Source organism: Myotis myotis, unplaced genomic scaffold (genome assembly GCF_014108235.1).
Source record: "Myotis myotis isolate mMyoMyo1 unplaced genomic scaffold, mMyoMyo1.p scaffold_m19_p_14, whole genome shotgun sequence".
NCBI lineage: Eukaryota > Metazoa > Chordata > Mammalia > Chiroptera > Vespertilionidae > Myotis > Myotis myotis.
In genome coordinates, this window is record NW_023416318.1 from 41039611 (window position 1) to 41062285 (window position 22675).

General features: G+C 51.8%; 1 protein-coding gene across 1 annotated transcript in view; it reads left to right on the forward strand.

Moving 5' to 3' along the window:
- GALNT14 (polypeptide N-acetylgalactosaminyltransferase 14) overlaps window positions 1–22675 on the forward strand; it is a 184372-nt gene that overhangs the window by 127327 nt on the left and 34370 nt on the right. Inside the window, exons 3-4 of the mRNA XM_036335562.1 lie at window positions 13690–13788; window positions 20673–20740. Of these exons, the coding sequence (XP_036191455.1) occupies window positions 13690–13788; window positions 20673–20740 (167 nt within the window). The remainder of the gene's footprint in view (window positions 1–13689; window positions 13789–20672; window positions 20741–22675) is intronic.

Consider the following 22675-nt stretch of genomic DNA (forward strand, 5'->3'; position numbering starts at 1 on the left):
CTGGCTTGGTGCGTGCGATACACCACATGGTCTCCAAGGCCAGAGGGAAATTGAGCGGGAGTCCTTAGAATAAGAACAATCGCACCTTATAATTATGTGAGATTTTACAAAACGCTCTCACATCTCCGGCTCACAGTGTCCTCAGTAGCCCTTGGGGTGAGGGGTCATCGCTGTTTCACAAGGAAGGAAACTGAGGCCCAGGCAAGGTAACTAGTTAGCAGGAGACCTAGCTGTGTGAGCTGGGAGGTAGCGCACCTCTTCCAGTTACTATCTGGTCTTTGTGTACGTAACTCAAACTCCCTGAGTCTGGATTTCCTCAGGGGAATAATAATGGTGCCAGGGTTGCTGTGAGGGGGCCCATCCGCAGTCCGTGTCAAAGGTGACACTGTCTTTGTCCTCGGGTGACACGGGGTGACCGTGTTAGCCGTGGTGACGAGCAGTCAATGGGTGTTGTATTGGGATCAGCATTAGCACACAGGCCCTGCCATGTCTTCACCGCTCCGCAGCCATGGGTAAAGCAGGCTGAGAGGCAGGGCGGAAGGGTGACAGCTCCGGAGGGGAAGGGGGGATGTGCATGAGTTTGGAGAGGTCCTGGTTTAGCACCCTGTCTCTGAGTTGGGCTGCACTCCAAGAACAAGGCAGGGCAGGGTGGGGGGAACTAGGCGGGCACAGAGCTTCCTGCCTCAGCCTCAGCCCCCTGCACCAACGCTTAACTTGTGCCTGAATGTCACACTTACTTTGAAAACTGGGAGGCAAAGTAAGCGATGAGGCAACTGCGATGCAGGCCTGGTGTAGTTCATACTTTTGAGATGCTGGGGAAAGAAGCCAAGGCCAGCAGAGGGAGTGACGGAAGGGCGGGGCCAGGAAGCGCAGAATGTGTCTGATGGGAGATGAAAAGAGCAGAGAGGAGATGACAGCTGTGGGTGGGAGAAGCTGTGGCAGGGAGGCTGGCTGCCGTGAGACAGTGGGATGGAGCCATGTGATCGGCGGGGGCCTGAGGGCGGCTGCAAAGCTAACTGAAGGCTGTGTGATGTGGCCAGAGAAGGGCTCGTTGAGGCACGGGAGGAGACACGGGTTCCAGCTGGGCTAGCAAACGCCCCTGGTGGTTATCCTTGGTGTTTCTGATGTAACAAGAGGAAACTCGTATATTTGATTGGAGGTTATTGTATTCAGACAGCTCTCACCCTCTGCCCTCGCCTGACCCTCACAATGACCTTGAAGCTAGCCAGAGCCATCCTCCTGCCTCCCCACTCCTCCCTGTCTCTCCTTGATTCATCAGACAGATACGTGACTTATTTTTTCCTGGAGCCTCTCTGAGTCTGCCTGGACCACCTCTCGAGACACCAAGCACCCACATTGCTCTCCCCTGCCTCATCTCAGAGCAAGCCCCGCCGTTCACCCTTTGACCCCAGCCCCAATCCTTGGAGTCCTATTCGTCTCTTACCTCATTTTGTTGAGTCTACTTCCTAGATAGCTCTTGACCCCTGACCTGGCCGCCATGCTCATTTGCTGTCCCCTCTCACCTGGGTGACTGCAGCAGGACCCAGCTTCCCTCCTACTTGCCTCTGGCCCCTCACCAGCCCATCCTCCACACCTCGTCCTCCAGAGCTTTCCAAGGGCACACACACCACTCCTCATCCAAAACCTTCAGTGCCATCAGCTCACCCCTCCTCTGAAGGCATGTCCACCCCAGCCAGGCCCGGAGTTTGCAGCTGCCTGCCTGCCTGTCCCCGAGGGTTCACGCCTCCAGATCTTTGCTGCTCTCTCAAGTGCAGGCCCTTGCGCCTTTTGGGAATCCAGCTGGCGGGGTCCCTTCTCCAGGAAGACCTCTTGTCTGCTCAGGCTAAGTACTGTTCCTACACCTCACTCCCATGCTCCCCTCTCAACAGCTCCTATAGCCGAAGTTGCAAGCACCCGTTTGCTTTCCCCTCTCCTTGGAGACCTTGAGCGACTTGGGCAGGGATGCTGATCTTTGTGTCCCTCCAGAGCCTCACACAGTGCCTGCACCCCGCCTCCTCCCCAGTGTCTGCTGAGTAAATATGAGTTTGGAGAGGTCCTGGTTTAGCACCCTGTCCCCTGTCTCTGAGTTGGGCTGCACTCCAAGAACAAGGCAGGGCAGGGTGGAGGGAACAAGGCGGTCGCAAACTACCTTCTGAAACATCAGGGTTTGGGAGTGCAGGCATGGAAATGAATTCTCAGAACAGAGGGGGAAATCTAATCACGGGAAATTTAAAACTGCATTCGCTCAACTAAGAATTCTCTGTTAGCACATAAATCTAAGACCATAATCAGCCAACTTTATTGAGCAAACTATCCCCCTGACGTGTGTTAGGCACCTTATATATGTTCTCTCAGTTAAGCCCCCCAATAACTTTGCTGTGATCCTGGTTTTAGAGATGAGGAAATTGACTCAGCTGAGCAACTTGCCCAGAGGAACTTAAAGTTGAAAAGGGGCTCCTGCCCACCGGGAAGATAGCACAGCAATGCGGACGGGGGTGTGGCCCCAGGCAGCCCGTGAGAAGTGCAGTGGGAGTAGCCGAACCTGGGTCAGACAGTGCACAGCAGTTAGAATGAGGCAGCCTTAGGAAGGAAGCTGGCAGGACGGGAGGTAGGCGTGTGGAGGTGGTGGCCTGGGTTTGCGGGCGGAGGGAACTGTGGGGCAGGGCTGGGGGTTAACCTGATGGTGGAGGCCTTGAGATGTGGGCACGGTTAACTTCAGGTAACTACTGAAGACAGAGTTGTGTGAGGAATTGCAGTATGAAGCTTAATGTGGAAAATGGGGAGGAATGGGATGAAGGGCAGGGCCTGCAAGTGGAAGAACAGGCAGGAGGCTGTTACTGTCCAGCAGGCCGAGAAAGAGAGACTACAAGGAAGCGATGGTGGCCGAATTTGGAGTAAATCTGACTCAGGGATGTGTTGACTGACCAGAGGGGCAGGAAGGTGTGGGAAGCCTTTGCCCTTTACCTTCCCACCCCAGACCTCCCAGAGGGGCGCACCGTTGTGATGTCCTGGAGAAGGAGACGCGGACACTTGCCCCGACCAGGCCATTCCTGAGCTCAGTGTGCTCGGTCGGTGACATCTCCGGAGTCACTAGGCTGCAAGGCTTATCTCAGCTGCTTCAACCCGAGGACCTCTTCACCCACTAGGCAAAAGGAGGAGACTCTTCTCTAATTCTTCAGCGGGAAGGTCTGGAAAATATCAGGAACCAGCTCCGAGACTGTCAAGGGGAGCCATCATTCTTTATCAGGTGACGGATAGCCCAGATTCGGGATTTCCATCTTTCCAGAACCTTCTCGCCTGAGGCCTTCAAGACCAAAGACGGAGAGAAAGGTCAGTATGAAATAAGGGTTTGCGAGCTGGTGAGTCGGATGACCGCCGGGGTCCTTCTCGTGGAACGTGTGAGAGCACAGGGCCGGGAGCCAGGCTCTGGCTTTACACCAAGGCTCTGCTGCCCACTGACCGTGACCTCACAGTCTGCTCCAGAGAGGAGTAGCAGCACCTACTGCAGAGAATGACTGTGCAGATTCACAGCCCTTGAAGAATGCCTGAGACACAGCGAGGGTTCAATAAATGTTATCTATTATTGCTACTGAGGAATGTGATTCAAGCAGGGCTAAAATAAGACTGGAAGGAGCCCTAGTCTCAGACACTGAGAAATCCTTTTTAGGAAACATCTCACAAATAGGTGAAATTGGCCCTCCTCCACGCTTGGGGCCCAGCTAGACTCAGCATTTGCCTTTTGAACACACTCTGCCCTGCATGTACCCACACATATGCACATGCACATGCGTGCACGCAGCTGCCTTCTGGGTGGTGCTTGGTCGCACCTAACAGGTCCTGGTGGCGTCCCCAGAGAAGCCTCTTTGCAGCCCCCCGAGGACAGCTCATCTTCCCAGAGAGAAGTCACTGCCGCCTCCACCATTTTCACCAAATGTCAGTGTCCCGCTCACCTCGAAGGGGCTGGTCAGCATAAGAGGCCAAAGTTAGTTGTCTGGAAAAACAAAGGGGCCCTGGTGCAGACTGGAGCAATGGTCATTTCTAGGAGGTCTCAGCTCAGCCACAGGTGTCTGCGTTCTGCAAGTCAGGAGAGAGCCCAGATGGCACATGACTACATGGGCAACAGGAGAGCCTGAAAAGATATCGGACCAGAGAGTAGAAAACCAGACTGGCTCGTTAGCATCAAGGACAGAGTTGGAGCTGCCAGAACAAGGAGTGGAGATGGCGGGTCTTCTGGGCTCAGCATCCATGCTGTCTGCAGAGGGTGGCCAGACAGGCTCATCATTAGTGGAACAAACCCTAGATGCCATTTGGTAAGTTAGTACTGATGTGACCCAGGGAGTTGGAGGTGAAGGAAAGAATATGACAGACATTTTCTTAAAGTTAAATTTTACAATTTAAAGGGTTTTAAATTATTCTGAGATTGCAGACTTTTCTGGTATTTAAATACCCTTTCTGTTATGAAATAATGATAGTAGATGATGGGGTTTCTATAATATATTAGAGGCAAGATGCATGAAATTCATGCAAGGGGCACAGCCCTCAGAGCCCCGGCTTCGTCCGTTCAGTCTAATTAGCATATTAGACTTTTATTATTATAGATTCTTTCCTGCAGAGTGAAATGTTGCAAGCAATGGTCTCTATAATTTAAAAAATATACATTTTTATTGATTTCAGAGAGGAAGGAAGCGGGAAAGAGAGAGAAACATCAATGATGAGAGAGAATCATTGATTGGCTGTCTCCTGTACACCCCCACAGGGGATTGAGCCCAAAACATGGCATGTGCCCTGACCAGGAATTGAACCATGACCTCCTGGCTCATAGGTTGATGCTCAACCACTGAGCCACACTGGCTGGGCTAATTTTTAAATTTTATTTTACTTATATGAAAGAACCCAACATCTGGGAACCAATATCTGACAACTAATGTTGAACTTTTAAATTGTATTATATACAAGCTAAAGTTCAGGAATGACCGAGGGTAACAGCGCCCGATAGAAATTGATGGGAACCTCACATTTAATCTAAATTTTTTTCTGGTAGTCACATTGTTAAAAGAAAAAGAAATCAGTGAAATTAATTTTCATAATATATTTTATTTAACCCAGTGTACCTAAATAGTATCATTTCAACATATAAGCAACGTAAAAAAAAAGTTTCTGAGATATTTTACATTCTCTTTTTGTACAAAGTCTTTGAAATCTTGTGTGTATTTGATACTTACAATGCATCTCCATTTCAACTCATCTCAAGTGCCCAGTAACCACATGTGGCTAGTGGCTCTGGATTGGACAGAGCAGGTCTGGGAGAAGAGAGTGATGAGCCTATCAGATAGGATTCAGTCTCTCTTGTTTACTCAAGGAAGTCTCCTTTATCATCTTGAGGACTTCGGTATATGACAGGAACAGCCTGGCTTTTTTTTTTTTTTTTTTTTTTTTTGTATCCTGCACGCACCCTGACCAGGGCCTGGGGTGGGGAGGAACCTGCAACCTAGGTATATGCCCTTGACCGGAATCGAACCTGGGACCCTTCGGTCTGCAGATCGACGCACTATCTACTAAGCTAAACCAGCTAGGGCACATCCTGGCTTTTCAAACACGGCTGAGTATTTCCAGTGCAATAGAGAATGGGTCAGAGCTCTTCAGAGGCACTGTGTGACTCCCAGATGTCTGCCCGGACAGCCTTAGCCCAGGCTCCCTGTTCTTGCCACGGTGGCTTCATATTCCAACTTCAGTTTTCGTGACTTATTTGGTCTTTTACTCTGACCTTGGTGTCCCACTCGGCTCACAGCTCTGCAGCTCAATGGAGCTGGTGTCACCCATAACTTAGCAAGATCCATTTCCCCCGGTGGCTTTGTCCCCATGGAAGCCTCAGCTGCTTCCTCCCCCCTCATTCCGTAGACATTTATTGTATGTCTGCTGTGTTTAGTCGCTCTGCTAGGTTACTAACTGAGGTTACAGCTGCAAATAAGTCCTTGCCTCCATTGCAGCTAACGTTCAGCAGAGGAGAGAGAAAAGTACATTGACAAGACTTGGCAATAACTTTCAGTGATGAGGTGAGTACAGGGTCCTGGGGGAGCCCATTGGAAAAGCCTTGGGAGGTCAAGCACTGCTTCCCAGGGGAAATAACTTCCCAGCCAGGATTAGAAGAGGAGAAAGGAGAGAGGAGAATGCATTTCAGACACATGGGAGGGAGGCGGGGCCTTCCTAGGCCCAGAGGGAGAAAGCAGGTCAGGCACAACCTGGCTAGAATGTGGAGGATGTGAAGAGAGGAGTCAGAAGTGGTGCCAGGTCCCTGGGATGGTAAGCTGTGATTAGGAGTTTCAACTTTATTTTGTGAGAAATTTGGACAGCCCTGGCTGGGTAGCTCAGTTGGTTATAGCATCATCCCGGTGCACCAAGGTTGCAGGTTTGATCCCTGGTCAGGGCACATACAAGAATCAACCAAAATGAATGCATAAATAAGTGGAACAACAAAATTTATTTTTAAATAAATAAATCAATAAAAAATTTAAAAAAAAACCCACAGAAATTTGGACAGTGTTGAAAAGTGATAAAGATTTGCAGTTTGAAAAGATCATTCTAGTTGCAGTGTCCAAGATAGATCGGAAGGGGATAAAGCCAGCTAGAAGTTGCTGCAGTAATCCATAAAGACATGATGGGAATGTGGAGCAACATCAGGTCCAGAGATGAAGATGGATGATCAACAGGCCCTACCATTACCTTGGAGGCCACCAGGAATCAATGAAGGGCCCTTTGGGGACTCTGGAAGCCCATGGGGAGTGGGGGTGGAGTCATGATGCAGTTGCATAGCTCTTCTACCAGGTACCCAAGAGAATTTACCTTTGGGACGTGAGAAACCTGGTAGACTTTTTTTGTTTTGTTTTGTTTAGTCACTAAGAGTGCCTGTATTCGTTGTCTACTGCTGCATAACAAATTACCCCAAAACTTAATGGCTTACGCTGATGACGATGTTTACCATCTCACAGTTTCTGTGGGTCAGGAATTCGGGAATGGCTCAGGTAGGTCCTTCCTTCAGGGTCTCTTACAGGCACAATGAAGGTGCAGGCATCACAGGGCATGGCTGACCCTCTTCCAGGCACCCTCACGGGGTTGTTGGCAGGATTCAGTTCCTCACAGGCTGTTGGCCAAAGCCCACACCCAGTTCCTTGCTATATGGGGTTCCCCAGAATGGCAGCTTGCTTCACCAAAGCATGCACGCCAAAAAGACGGAAGTCACAGTCTTTTGTAATCTAATCACAAAAGTGACACCCCATTACTTTAGCTGTATCCTGTTCCTTGGAAGCAAGTGGCCAGGTTCAGCTCACACTTATTGGGAGGAGGTCACACAAGGAGGTGGGGACTGGGGGCCACCAGCTGTCCATCACGGCGCCCAATCAACTTCTATGCAGCTCACTTCCCTGCCCTGCCCCCACTTAAACCCTCCCAGTATCCTGGAATTTAATAACATGCTCGGCAATTCAGAACTTGGCAACTGTCGGGGAATAGCAGATCTCACTATTAGTTTAAGTGTTTTTTATGGGCTGGAGGATTTCTGTAACACGAAGGAAGGGTGGCTATTAAAGCAGGAAACTGGGGCAGTGTATGTTTATGAGGACGAACAAATTAATCTGCATGTGAAATCCCAGGGAAATTGACATGAAATAAAAATTTCATGCTTTACAGTGTATCAGTGTTGCCCATGAAATGAGATTAAAGGGAATTTCTGGTGTTACAGTCGTCATACATTTTGGACGGTTTGTGTTTTACCCTTCTAAAGAGTTGAGCTGGAACCTAGAGGCCAGTCGCAGATGCAGCATTTTATAGCTTGAGGTCTTCTCCCCTTCTCCCCCTCCCCCCAAATAGCTAAGAGCAGGCTTCCTTACAGAATGAGCTGGGAATGCATTAGGTGTTCTCAGCTCTAAAAACTAAATCGATTCTAAACGCTGGCAGCATGTTCACAGTTCCTGTCCTCGGGGGACTGGCATTCTGGGAAGGTCCCTGGGCCAGGAGCTTTCCCTTCTCATCCTTTCTTCCTCACACACATCAGTTTTGGTGGCAGGAGAAATGAGGGGAGGAGGGAGGGAGGATGTACCCTGCTGCCTGCATCTGGGAATCCACAGATTGCTGCTCCTTAGGGGACAGACAGTGTTCTCCCAGGAAACCACCCCACTTTGTGTCACGTGTCTGTATTCCCCTTGGCCTTTGTGGCCGTAGAGCTCAGGAAATGGGACACACGGGAAGAGAACGCCTTGGTCTCCTCTGCCTGGGTCTCAGTTCATAGTGTGCACTGCAGCTCCAGGAGTCAGAGGGACCAACCACAGCTTTCTGTTTAGGAGCAGCTGTTTATTAACCGCCCCTGGAAAGGGACCTTGTGGAAATCACATCTCCACTCACCTTTTCTGGCTCCATCTGGGCAGTAAGTAGGGGCCCCTGTTAGCATGTCCCTGTGGCCGCTCAGCCAGAGGTTTCCCGTCAGGGATGGCCTCCTGTCCCTCCCTTCTGGACAGGTTGCTGCAACCGCTGGATTCCAGAGCGTAGTAGCAACTGCTGTTGGTGTGGTGATTTGAGTGTGGGCACAGGGATGCTCGGGGTGCACAGGGCACAGAGTGGGCCTGTGTAACAGCTGGGTGCTGGGACCCGGGCTGGCACGCAGATGCTGTGACCTGGTGAGAGGACATCCAGCAAGCCAGGGGTCACTAGCTGCAGAGAGTGACCACTTCCCTTTGCCTCAGTGTCCTCATGAGTGACCCCATTGAACACCCCCCCCTCATCGGGCTGTTCGGAGCCTTCAGAGGTGCTCACTACAGTGCCTGGCAGTGGGGGTCACTGGGAATAGTTTTAAAGCATTCCCTGAGGTGGGTATTTTCACCCTCACGAACCAGGAAGCTAAGGCTTAGAGAAGTCAAGTCTCTGCCAGGCTCCCAGGGAGGAAGATTTGACCCCATGTGCCCCACCACAGGCCTGCTGGGTTTCATTACCCCATGTGGCATGACCTTTCCCCTTTATGTGGCTGCCCTCAGTCTCCCCTCTGGGATGCCCGAACCCCTTCCAAGAGCTTGTCTTCTCAGACTCGGGGCCTTTGTCAGATCTGGAGGAGCCAGAATGGCTTTGCTTTGCATGCATATCTGTAATAACAAAAGCGTAATATGCTAATTAGACTGATGTCCTTCCGATGACCTTCTGGACGAAGCTGGGGTTGTGAGGATAGCCTGGTGGCAGAGGGAAGCCGGTGCCGGCAGCGGAGGGAAGGAAGGCCTACTCTTCCTCGAATCTCGTGCATTGGGCCTCTAGTTTTAATAATAATAATCAAGCTCTCCCTTGCTTCACAGTTACTGAGGCTGCCTCCCCGCCACTCCCTCCAATTTTGTGCTCCAGAATAAAATCCCGAATGTTTATACTTTATGCTGTCTCCTCTTCCCTAAGGGCAGCGTGCTGTAGGAGGGAGACTTTGTCCAGGAGCCAGAGAACCCCGGTCCTTGCCCCAGCAGGCACCCTACAGGCCACCAGGGGCCCCTGCTGCCCATTGAGAAAGTCGGGGGGTGATCCTCATAACACTGTTTACAGGCTGCTGTCAGTTTAATGAGCTTGTGCAGTAAAAGGAAAGGCATGTACATAGCTTTATATTTCTGTGTAACTGACAGTGATCCTCACTAAGTGAGTTTCTGACATGCCCAGATTGGCACGTGTGCAGGGGTGGGGGGTAGGGGTGGCAGGGAGCAGCGATTGGCTGGTGGAGAGATGGGAAGAGACAAAAGAGGGAGAAGTTCCAACCCCAGGCCAGGCGTGAGCATCTCGGAGCCCCCTCTGGGAAGCAACCTCTGCCAATAAGTGGCATTGAACACTCAAGAAGTTGGTGGTTCAGGAAGCATTTTGAGACCCAGCTGAACTTAGGAAAATGAAGAGTCTTAATAGACTCTTTCTTTAAAGAAAAAAAGAAGCCGCTGGTGGAAAATCGGCTGAGAGGGGTGTGTATTATTCAGGAGCTTCTGTGGCAATCGGGACGGCAGCCCCGGGCTGGCACCTGTCTCTCAACAGAGCGGTGGTCCCGCCCTTCCTCCTTGGCCCACCCCCACGCCTATCCTTTCTGCTCACTGACTCTCCTCTCCAGCGAAACCCCCAAGTCCTTAATAAATTATAAACATGCTTTCTGGTCCGTCTGCCGGCGCCAGATCTCAGTGTTGGCAGCCTTTCTCATTCCCCTCGTGTCCCTAATAGATCTCGCTGTTTGATTAATCTTTTAGATTGCTCTCGCAGAGAGCCGCCTCTCCTCACTGCGTCAGATTGTAAGAATTTTTCTCAGCCCTTGGCTTTGTTGCTGCCTGTGTCCTGTGCTCGTCTGTAGGCAGGGCTGTGGCCCATCTGGGCCTCAGAGGGGAGGTGCCTGGTGCACAGGGCTCAGGCAGGTGTGCCCCACCCAGCACCAGCCCCTCCAGCTCTGTGCCTTAACCAGGGTGAGTTCACAGTGGGACACTAGGGACACTTGCCAGGTGAGAGGTCACGGGACCTGGGTTCAGCTCATTGCAGACACTCTGCTCGTGTGTGACCTTGAGCAAGACTCTGAGCCTCAGTTGTTCTTATCTGTGGAGTAAAGGTTCTCAGAGGCTGTCATGACATCAGATGAGATAAAGGATGACTCCAGGTACCTGGAGCCGTGCGCAGGGGCAGGAAGCAGATAGTGCTAAGTCCCAGGAGCAAGATGCCCATGCCTCTGAGGTCTAAGGCACCACCTAGCTACCTGCCCTCCCAAAGCCTGTGCATGGTCCAGGCGCTTACAGAATTCCTGATCCTCGTGCATAGGATGCTGGAGGGCTGCGGCCCAGGAGAGAACAACCCAGGCTTGTTACGCCACAAATTTCTGCCCAGTTTAGGAGACTGGCCTGGGCTCTCTCCAAAGCCCCTTCCTCTTCTGAACTATGACTTCGTGGCTCTCATTCAGAAATACTGAACACTGCGCGGAGGCTGGTTCGGCCTCAGTGTGATGATAGCTGCTGTTTACGCAGCATCTGCGGAACACCAGGTGTTTTGCCTGCAATGCCTGCGGTCTTCAGGACAAGCCCAGGAGGGAGGTGTTTGTCCACATTGTATAGGTGACAACATTGCGGCTCAGAAGGTAAATGACGTGCCCAAGGGCACACAGCAGTGCCTGGCAGACCCAGGATTCAAATGGACATCACAGCGCAGGTTCCCCTCTCTGACATTGATGCCACCTCCTTTGCTCGCTCTCCTCCTCTAGCCTCCCAGAACCCCTCACCCACTATTGCATTGGCCAGTCCACTCACCAAAGACGCCTCTCCAGCCCCTGCAAGATCTGACTCCACCCAATTGAGGAGGAGTCTGTGGATTTGAACTTGATGCTATAAATGAGTTACTATTTCTCAGCCACCTATTAATAATCTGGGGCGGGGAGGAGTCTACAAGTGAAAAACTTGTCTCCACTTTCCAGATAAAGAAACTGAGGCTTAGAAAGGTAAATTCAGGTCTGCAGCCACAACTTGAGCTTCAGTTGCAGCATATTTGTGACCTTCCCTTTAAATCAACCATGCTATTGAATTTCAGCTCTAACCAAAGCTTTTGATTACTGATGCTGTGAGAACCTTTAGCAGGAGAGCCCTGTCTTACAGATGAGCGCACAGCAGCCTGGAGAGGCAGGTGGTCTGCCCAGGGTCCCACAGCTGCCATGGTGCCCGGACCCTTGTGTGGGAGGGTGGTCCTGATCCCAAAAGTTCTCTCATTCAGTCTTTGCTCTTTAGGGAAAAGGGTTCAGAATTACCAGTGAAGCCAAAGGGACGTCAGGCCCACTGGCCTAGGAATGAGGCTCTTAAGTATTTTAGGCCACAGATTTCTTTGAGAATCTACATAAAACTATGCACCATCTCCCTAAAAAAGGGGGTGAGGGGGAGCGCATTTCCATACTCAGCTTTCAAACAATTTCAAAGAGTTCACAGCCCCCTTGAAGTCCATCCTTGGGTTTCTGGACCCCAAATTAAAAACCTAGGGAGAAATTGGAATACGAAGAAAGGAAATGTTTAACTCACCAAACCTGTTATTTACTTCCTGTTTAATATCCCTCCGTGCCGGGAGCCAGTCCATCCTTGCTGTTTCAAGGGACCTGGCATATATGGCATACTGTTCTTAATATGTTTGCTCACCTTCTTGGCACTATGTGTTTTAACCAAGGTCACCTCTCTGAGAAAGGTTGTTTCCCCAGGTAGGGATTTTCCCCTGAAGTTAGTGAGGGAACAAAACCCCTTAACTAAGTGCCAGGCAGGTAATTAATCACTTTAACTACGAACAATCATGCTTAAGCTACATAATCTTTACTCCCTAGAATGGAGATAAGAAACGCCCTAACCTTTGGAATAGAGATTGATAGGATTGGAATCAACTGGTATAAATACAGATGTAACAAGACAACTACACACAGAACCTAGACACAGAACCTAGACACAGAACCTACACAGAACCTAGAGACAGAAGAACTTCGCTGGAGAGAACATGGCAAAAGATCCTGGACAGAAACTGGCCACAGAACCTAGAGACACAACCTAGCGAGAGAACCTGGCTGAAGAACCTAGAGACAGAACCTGGCTACAGAACCTGAATAGAACATGGCAAGAGAACCTGACTAGAACCTGGTGACTGAACCTAGCTGGAGAACCTAAACAGAACCTGGCTGGAGAACCTAGAGAGGGAACATGGCTACAGAACCTGGCTGGAGAACCTGGAAAACCTAGCTGGAGAACCTAGCAAGAGAACATGGACACAGAACCTGGCTGGAGCTCCTAACCAGAACTTCGCTGGAGATCCTGGACAGAACCAGTCTGGAGAACCTAGCGACAGAACCTGACAACAGAACCTGACTGGAGATCCTAGATAGAACCAGGAGAGAGAACCCAACCATGCTGGTCAACTGAACGCTGCCTCCGTGTCATTCCTTCTTCGACGACTCCGTCCACACCTTTGGGGACCCCTGGACCTGCTGGGGTTGGACCCCAGCACCTCTGTTTGAGTGGACAGCCCCCGAAAGAGTAAGAAGCAGGGACAGCCCCTCTCGGCAGGTTTATTTTTGTTATTATAGTAATTTCCGGGCTGTGGGCTACAGTTTTCACTTGCAGAAAGGTACTAAATTGAAGGTACCCCAGATGTAATTGTCATACGAAATGATCCTGGACACGTGGAAATGAATGCTTTTTCGAGATGGGGTTCTATTATTTATGCTGGGGTTTGAGGGCTCAGCTTCTGTATACTTGCCAGATGTTGGTGTGTGGGGCGGGAGGTCGGGGTTAGCATGATGGGGTGGGCTGCAGCTGCTGGCCCAGAGCATGTGCAGCCTCTGTCAGCTGGATGGACCCGGACTGGGGAGCAGAGCCCAAGATTTGGGGGCAGGTTTGTGTGGCTCTAGGAACCACTGGGTACTAACTGGGGCGTGGGAGAAATCCCACATTTATGTTCTGAATCTCAGCCTAAGTTGACTCCAAGCCCAGGTTCCCCAAGGTGGTAGGAAATTGAGCTTCAGTCATTTTCGGAGCTTCCCTGCCCCTGGTCGGGCTGGGTGAGGCCCTGGGGTCTTGCCCCATTCGACGCCAGGCATCTGTCCATGCTGGTGACCACCACGATGCCCGTGGTTCCAGCCCCTGCCATCTGCTTTGCCCCCAAAGGTCATAGCTGTCTCCTGTCTTTCGTCCCCAGATGCACGCTGCTGATGTACTGCAGGGACCTGCCTCCCACCAGCATCATCATCACCTTCCACAACGAGGCCCGCTCCACCCTGCTCAGGACCATCCGCAGGTAGGACAGTCTTCCAGGTCGCTCAGCCCGCCTGAGCCAGCACTTGGTGAGGGCTCGTTTGCTTGCTGGGGGGGACTGGCCTTGTGATAAGAATATCAAGTGTTTCTAACCACCCGCGAGGCACTGTTCAACACACTCCAGGTGCATCTACTTGGTCACTCCTCACAGCTCCCAATCCACAGGGGAAAGATGGAGGCCTGAGGTGTTGAGTAACTTGCAGAAGGTCACTGGGAGTCATGGAGGGCCTGGTAGAGCCCTGCCCTTGGCTACTGTGTTGACCGCCTCTAGAATATGAGTTCTAAGTTCACAGCTGCTGAAGGAGCTGAAGCCTGAGAGGCAGAGTATGTACCCGCCCCCAGCATCAGGCCGGGATTAGAACTGGGGTCTACCAAGTGCTGCCTATCCCAGCACCTGCCTCTCCACAGCCTCCCACACCCGACAGGGCCGATGGTGCAAACCAGAGCAGCCCGATGGTCATGGCTAACATTTGCTTTCTCAGCCACCACTGTTTCAGCCCTGTTCCCTCTTGGGCCTCTCCATCCACCCTCAGGGCCTAGTCTGGGCCCTGCCGTTGCTCTGATAGGTAGGGCCTTGCTTGTGTGCCCTGTGGCCTGCATGCATGTTTGATATGCAGAAGTTCCAGTGTTTTCCCCCTGCAGAACACTCCTTAAAACACAGACAGGCCCCAGAGACCTGGCCGGGAATTTTTTGCCAGGTTCTTAGGAGGTCCTGGTTGTTTTGACTCCCCTTCTCTGTGCCTAAGAAGGAGACAACCAAGCACAGCAAAGTCTCTAGTCATTTCAATGAATAAGCCACACCTTCTCTCTCTCCTTGCCCCACCTGCATGGCTATTGGCAGGTGGGGAAGCACCCAATGGCAGGAGGGAGTCAGCAATAGGGTCCCCCTGATGGCGGGCACCAAGTCTTCTGTGACACCTGTCACTCATGATGAGTGTCCACTGTGCAGGGTCAGTGTATCCCTTAGAAGGGTAGGGAGGGACCTGCCCAAACACACAGGCTTCAGTCCCGCGTTCCCCTCTGTCCACGGGAGCAGCTCTGTCTGCTGCCCAGATGTCCTGGTGACTGGCTGGCTGGGTCCTTCCACCAGCTGCTTGCCCTGTCTGCCCTGGCTTCTGCGTCCATCCCACAAGCCTCCTGATTTGAATTATATTTCCAACAAGACTTCAGTTTTTGACAAGAAAATGCGCCGGTCACTGCCACGTGTCACCGCGAGTCTCACGGTTGACTAATAACTTACCTTTCGGACTTGCAAGCAGTGTGGGGTGGGTATGTAGGGGGGTCGGGGGCGAGGGGTGGTCCCATTTACCCGGGTCTGTTCTGGTGAAGGGAGAACAGAGGTTTGGGGCCTTGCAGGCAGAGCAGCACGCGGCAGCAGAGATACTGGTTCCCAAGTGCCAGCCACAGCCCCCCACATATGGCTGTGTCTGGGCGTGTCCACTGGATATTTCCATGAGGACACTGTAGCATCTGAGAGAAGCTCCTTCCCAGGATGGCTCCTCTTCCTTCAAGGAGTCTTCTGATGCCACACACCTCTGTCCTCCTCAACACACATGCTCGTTCGTACACACTCACACACAAACTCACACACATACACTCACTCACGCACTCTCTCACTCACACACACACTCTCACCATTAGGGGACTGCGATCTGGACCAGCCCTTGATCAATGTTGGCCATCCCTCTATCTGCACACCTAGTGAGCACTCAAAAGACAAGAGGCTGAGGGGTTCTTAAAGGACACCACACTTAGAGTCTGAGGACCTGGGGTCAAGTTTCTACCCAGCCACTTCCTAGCCTTGTGACCGTGAGCAGGTCAGGAACCAGATCGGTAAAGGTGGTGGTAAAAGTGTATTCGATGTCTCATGTTCTGTCACATTCCCCCCAATAAACCTTCCTCTTGGGGTTGTCTCAGGAGCATTTTGGGGGTGTTATAACATGGAGGCCGCAGGCCCCCCAAGCTTCCCTGTTTATGTTCTTGGGAGCTCTTCAGCTGCTGCCCTCAGACTCAGCCCTTTTCGTTCTAAGACATATTTCTCCTCTTCCAGCTGCTCCTCCACCTCTCCATTATAGTAATAACGATACTTTATAATAACATTAACATGTTAAATGTACACTGAGCTTTAAGTCCACAGAGCGCCTCACTTCAGTTGGGGCCCCAGTTGGAGTCTGAAGTCCGGGTGTGTGTGGTGAATGGAGGACAGGGGCCAGGACACTCCTTTCAACATCCTGTGGTTCTGTGTGGAAGTGGGAGGCAGCCAGGGCTGTGGTCCCAGTGCCTCTGTCCCCTGGCCTGGAGGTCTGTCTCCGACGTCCTGGTGCCCTGTGCCCTGGGAGGGGGCTTGGGGCCATCAACAGAGTTTTCAGAGGGTAGCCATGAAGTGCCAGACCACACCCGATGCTGGGCATTCTGCGGAGAGCCGTGGACCTGTGTGCTGCCTCTCAGACTTCCGATGTAAGCCGGGCCCCTGGCTCAGGCCCCAGTGTAATGCACACAAACAGCAGATTGGGGGCCTGAAAGCCACGTGTGAACAGACGTGTGTTTACATCAGCAGCAGGCTGGATGGAAGTGAGTTTTAGGGAGGGAGGCAAGGAAGGTTATTTCTAAATGTTTTTGTTTTTTTAAGATATATTTTATTAATTTTTTACAGAGAGGGATAGAGAGTTAGAAACATCGATGAGAGAGAAACATCGATCAGCTGCCTCCTAAACACCCTCTACTGGGGATGTGCCCGCAACCAAGTTACATGCCCTTGACTGGAATCGAACCTGGGACCTTTCAGTCCGCAGGTCGACGCTCTATCCACTGAGCCAAACCGGTCAGGGCGAAGATTATTTCTAGAAGCTTCCATGGCCAGGTATCACTCACTGCCTTGGGATTCTGAACCTCCTTCCACTACTGAGAAGGGACTGACTGAGAATCACTTCCCATCACTTCACCAGAGATGAAAGGGTCTTCTCTAAGGCACCTTTCATCTTTAATGTTCTAGAATTCTGATGGCTTTGCTGCCAGGCCCTCAGAAAGGAAAGAGGCTCGAGGAACTGGGGGTGGGGAGGTGGGGGTGGGACACTGTTCCTCTCCTCCCTCCTCCCAGCACTGGGCCAGGTCTTTGCCTTTCTGCTCACGCCTGCCCAAGCTCTCTGGCCTGAGCTCCTGAGTTAGCTGGAGGGCGAGGGGCTGGGAAGACCCCTATGGGACCCTCAGAGCCAAGTAGAAGCATGAAGGGGTGGGCAGTGGGGGGAGGGAGAGAATCACAGCCTAGGTGAGTGAGGGGACTTCTCTCACTTAAGGAGAGAGAAAAGCCCGGCAAAATGGTTTATCTTTGGTGTTGCAGCAGGCCCCTGTGTATATGTGAAACCCAGCGTTGTCCCCTTCCTTGGGGGTCTCCTTTGGCTCTACACACACATGGGGCTCTGGAGCCCACATGATCAATACTTCATATCCCGAGTCTCTCACTGTCGCTTCTTTGTAAAGTCCTAGATTTAGAGGAGCAATTTCTCAGGTTAAGGTGGTTAAGAAATCGGACTCTGGGGCCAGATTTGGCTGCTCTGCCCTTGCCAGCTACGTGAACCTGGGCCAGCTCCTTCACCTCTCTGCCTCAGTTTCCTTTTCTGCAAAACAAGGACTCGTGGTAATAACTGCTTTGCATGATTGTGGAGAAGAGTAAATGAGCTCAGGCAGGTAAAGGCCTTGAAACAATACCTGGTTCCAGTTGAGCCTATACAGGTGACAACAGGTGATGCACCCCCAGTGGGTAGGCAGCAGTGCAGAGGGCTTGTTAAAACATGGTTTCCTGGGCCCCATCCCCCGATATTCTAGCTCATGAGCCTGGAGTGGGCCCCCCAGGTGACGTTGATGCTACTGGCTCTGGGATCACACTTTGAGACCAATGTCATGACTATCAACACTCAGATTCCAAGAGCAGCGGCTGTGCACCAGGCACAGTGCTAAGCGCCTTTCACGCAGCTGAGGGAGTGGTGGTGCTGCGGGCTCAGTACTAACTGGAGCTCCCCAGCTGGTGAATGGAGGCTGGACAGGTTCAGGGCCTCAACCCACGCCAGTCTGCTCCAGAACAAGTCAACTTCTCAGCCAGCCTTAGGTCTTCATTCAGCTGGTATTTATGGAGCGTTTGATAAACCCTGCCTGCATAGAGACCGTGGAGTTCACAAAGCAATTTCAAATACATTTCCTCATTTCATACGCACAAAAGCCTGTGAAGTAGGTCAAGTATTAATATCGCCTGCCCTTACAAGAAAAATGTAATTACAGATGGAAAGGAAGGCGGCCTGGCGTCTTGTTCAGGATTGCACAGCTAGTTGGCAGTGGGGGCCTCCTGGCCTCCCACGCTGCCCACACCGCCAAGCCCACCTCCTCTCGGGGTGCCCACGTGGGCTCCACGGTTAGGGCAGCAGGCAGAAAGCAGAAAGTGTAGACACTGCCTGCACAGCATCCTGGGGCGGGGATGTGAGCTGTGTCTACAGGAGACTCAGGTGTAGCAGGATTCCCAGGCACACCGTGACCTGGATATGCCAGGGAGGTAAGCCCTCCCTGCCGTGCTGTGCTGAGGCTGCGGAAGGAGAGGGCCTGGAACAGCCCCGGGGCGCAGAAGCAGGGGAAAACATGGCTTTGTCATGGAGGGTGCTGGTGCTGCGAGCTGGCCAGAGAAGTGATGAGAGCAAAGGGGCCAGGGGGGTGGGCATGGGGATGGACTGTGCGGGAGGGACGGCCCCCTGGGCTACCCTGGACCTTTCTCCTCCACCGGCCACCCTGGAGCCCAGAGCACCCGCCCAGCCCAGCCCAGGGCCACTTTCAGGAAGCCCCCCACCATCACTCCAATTGCTGTGATCAGAGGAGCAAAAACAAGCCAGGTGTTACCAGGAAATGGTCTAATTAGCACTTACTGCTGATGATTTCTTTCTTTCTTTTTTTTTCTTGTTTAAACCCTGGGCATTTTTTATTCGCTAATCATCTCTCAGTTCAACCAGCACAGAGCCACATGCGATTTACCTTTTGATGTTCGCAGAAGAGAACTCTTGAATTTCAAAGAGCCGGCAGGGATTTGGGGAATCGCATGCAGAAGCTGCTGCCATAATCAAACCTCATTAGAGGGTATTCTTCAGGCAGGTTTTCCCTTTCTCGCTGCCTCCCTCCCCTCCCTCCCTCCCTGATTAGCCACTGTTTGTTGAGTTTGCCTGTGTTTTCTCTCCAAAGATCACGGTGAGGTGGTGAGGGTCTCCTCCCGCCACCTGCTGGCCCTCCTGGTTCCCACCTCCCACCTGAGGGCTCAAGGCTTGGTGTTGGGGCTCCTCTGTCTACCTGACACCCGTTGCCATGGTGAGAGTTAAGGCTTCATGAATAAAGGTAGCTCGAGGCAAGGATCTGCCCCGAGCCTTCTTAGAAAGGTGGCTCGCCAGAACCAGGGCTGAGAGGAGGGACATGCGCAGCGCCTCGGCCCATCCGATCCCCCTCCCCAACACATGGATAGCTCCAGGCGTTCTATGGTGGATGGTACTGCCCAGGAGTATTTCTGAGGAGCCATGTGGTTTGGGGTGTTCAGGAGAAGTGGGATCCAGCCTGACACCCAGAGTGAACTCCAAAACCCAGCCTTGCCCTGGGGATATAGAGCCACAGCACAGGAGGGTAAATTAAGTCAATTCAAAAAATCATGATGATACACAAAATAATAATAATTGCTACCAAGTTTCATCACTTATTGCCAGACACCCTGCTAAATGCTTTAGATACATTTCCTCCTTTAGTCTTTTAGCTCTCCCAACAGCCCTGTGAAGTGGCTACTACTACATTTATCCCCATTTATAGATGGAGTACTTTACTGCACAGAACAGTCAAGTGACTCACCCAAGATCGCACAGCTTGTCGTAAGTAGCTGCTAGACCACAAGCTTCTGGAAGGCAGAGCTTATGTCTCTTTTGTTCCTCATCACACACCCAGTGCCAAGCACATAGTAGGTGAGCACTAAATGTCCCTGGAGGGGGTGGTAATGGGCCAAGGGGCTGTGCTGGACTCTGGCAATGAAGAGGTAACCTGACAAGGATATGACCTGTCCCTGAGGATATGACCAGGTCCAGCACAACCAACCCCCAGTCAGGCAGCAGTGCAAGCCGCGGGAAGCTTCAGATACAACTGCTGAGGAATCCCCGAGGAGGAAGCAATTAATTCTCACTAAGTGGCTGGGAAAGCTATTAGAGAGGAAGTGACATTTGAACTGGTCTCCTGGCAGAGGATGGGCATTCAAGCCGTGGCCGCAGTAGGGGGACAGGCTCTGCATTACTGGGCGTGAGCAGGCTGGAAACGGGGGCTGGCTCCAGGCTGTGACAGGCGGCCTTGAAGAGCATGCTGAGGGTTTGGGGTGTAGATGGTGGGGAGCCACAAAGGAGGGGTTGTCAGATTATTTGTCTGCATCAGCAAGACAATCTCACATGACTGGAGATCAGAAAGCTTGCTCCGGGGGACCCAGGAGGATGGCCTGGGCAGGTCAAGGCTACCGTAATAAACTGTACAAGAGGTCGGAGCAGGTGTAAGAGATGACAGTGGTGCGAGTCACATTTGCAAGTCGAACCAGCCCATCTTTCTTGGTCACTGGTTTGGTGTGGAGGTTCAGGGAGGGGGGCATTGAGGATGACTCCTGCATTTGCCTTGGTGCCAGGTGAGTGGTGGTGGCATTCACTCACTAAGACAGAGTTCTCTGCCAGTGGTCACGGGGGAGCCAGGGGCCTGGACAAGCCCTTTAGCTGCTCTTTGAGTTTTTCTTTCTCAAATGCAATGGTATATGTTTTAAACTCAATTTAATGCACATATTTGCCATTAGACGTCATAATGATCTTCCCTCTTCCCATCTCTCAGTGTGTTAAACCGCACCCCTATGAATCTGATCAAGGAAATCATATTAGTGGATGACTTCAGCAATGACCGTAAGTAGCATCGCTCCCTTGCTCTGTAGACACAAATGTCTGTCCCAGTCCCTCAGTACCAGGCAGGGGCGAGCCCAGGGTTCTCGGGGGATGTAGGAAAGCCTAGGTTTATAGTAGGAGTGGAGCCTTTGAGTGTCCAAGCAGGGCTCAAGAAGGAGATAAGCCTTACCTTTGTAAAACAGCCTCTTGGGTTCTCTGCTATAAGCCCGTGAGGACGTAAGCAGGTACATTTAGTAGATTCTTGCCTGGGTTGGTGTGTGTATGCATATGTGCACACCTGGATGTACACACAAGCGTGTGTGTCACTGCTCCTTAACCTACATTCCTGGACGTAGGAATTCGACCTTCAAAGGATTGACCCTGATGCTCAGAGCCCAGAAGCAAATATATCACAAGAGATTCCCGTGTGGGATGCATGGTCAACTGCTAGCCTGCGCCGAGGAGACCACACCCTCTCCCTTTCATTCCTACAGGAGGACCAGGTGGGCTCTGTCTTTGGCATCCCCTGGTGGGACATCCCATCAGCTGGCCACGACACAGTGAGACCTGCCTCCTTCCAACCCTGCAACCTATTGGTCATTGCTATTTCCTAGTCGTCCTGTCAAAGCACCTGGGCCCCACCCAAATTCATATTCTAAGTCTACTGTCCCCAAGAAAAACTTGACACCTGTGTGCTCAGGGTCAGTCATTATAGAAACATTGTTAGGCTTCAAGTATTAATAGTGCCTCTTCTGAGAGCCATGGGTACAGTTCCAGGCAGTCAACCACACCCAGGCAGGCCTGCCCCTCCCCACTAATGAACCAGGGGAAGCAGGCAAGGGCCACTGGGGGCAACTCCAAGTCCAGGAGGGTGGACCCTGTCCCCACCAGAGCTGATGCTGGATGCTGGAATAGGAGGCACTGCTATGCTGGGATCTTCTGTAGGAAGGCTAGAAACCCACATCTGTGACAGAGCCTCGGAACCTTGGGGATGATACATAAGTGGGTTGTGCACCAGGTCCACAGGGACTCGCATGCTGCAACTCAGGGATCTGATCTCCTTTCCCTAGTGAAGAAGGGGTTGGAGGTGGGGAGGCACTCGTCCTGCTGGGAGGCAGCCTGGCACTGAGGCTGCAGAAGGGAATGCTGCTAGATCCACTTAGAGGCAGAATAGCCCGGTGGTTAGAACGTGGACTCTGGAGCCAGACTGCCTGGCTTCAAATCCTAGACCTGTCACTCACTCTTACTAGGGAGGTGCCTTGGGCAGATTATTAACCTCGATGTGTCTCCTTTTCCTTGACTATAAAATGGAGATAACAATAGATGTGGTTTATATAAGAATTTAAATGTAAACACCTTCAAAGGGCTTAGAACGACACCTGGCCCCAAGAAAGCATGTGTGAGTCTTTGCTGTCACTCAGTCGAGTCCGAGCCAAGCAGAGAGGCTAAGGTTGGTAAACCGATGAAGCAAAGCCAAACTGGTGGGAACACGATCTAGAGTTCAGAACCAAGGGATGGTGAGCCTACGGAATTCTGGGAAGCAGGCAAGCTAGAGGATGACCCCAGGCAAATGCCTGAGATGGGCTCCCTTGCCCATCCTGGCCCCTTTTCCTGTGTGATGGAAAGTTGGACCAGCTCTGTGTGATGGAAGACGCTGTGGATGGAACCCTTAACAAATAGGGTCTTGTATTGAGAGTCCTTGGTCTGAAAGGAAACTCCAAAATTCATCCCATTCCATCTCTGGCCGCCCAGCAGTGTTTTCCGGACCCCACTGAAATGAACTCTTGCTTTGAGTGATGTGGAGGAGAGGAGCAATGTTCCCAGGCGACCGTTCCCGGAACTCCCATCTGGAAGTGTTTTCTAACCAGTGTGCAGGTGCCGCTGTGGGACTGACCTGCTCCATAGAGGCCGCCTTGAGCCACTCTGCATGGACTGGGCCATATCATATATTGATAG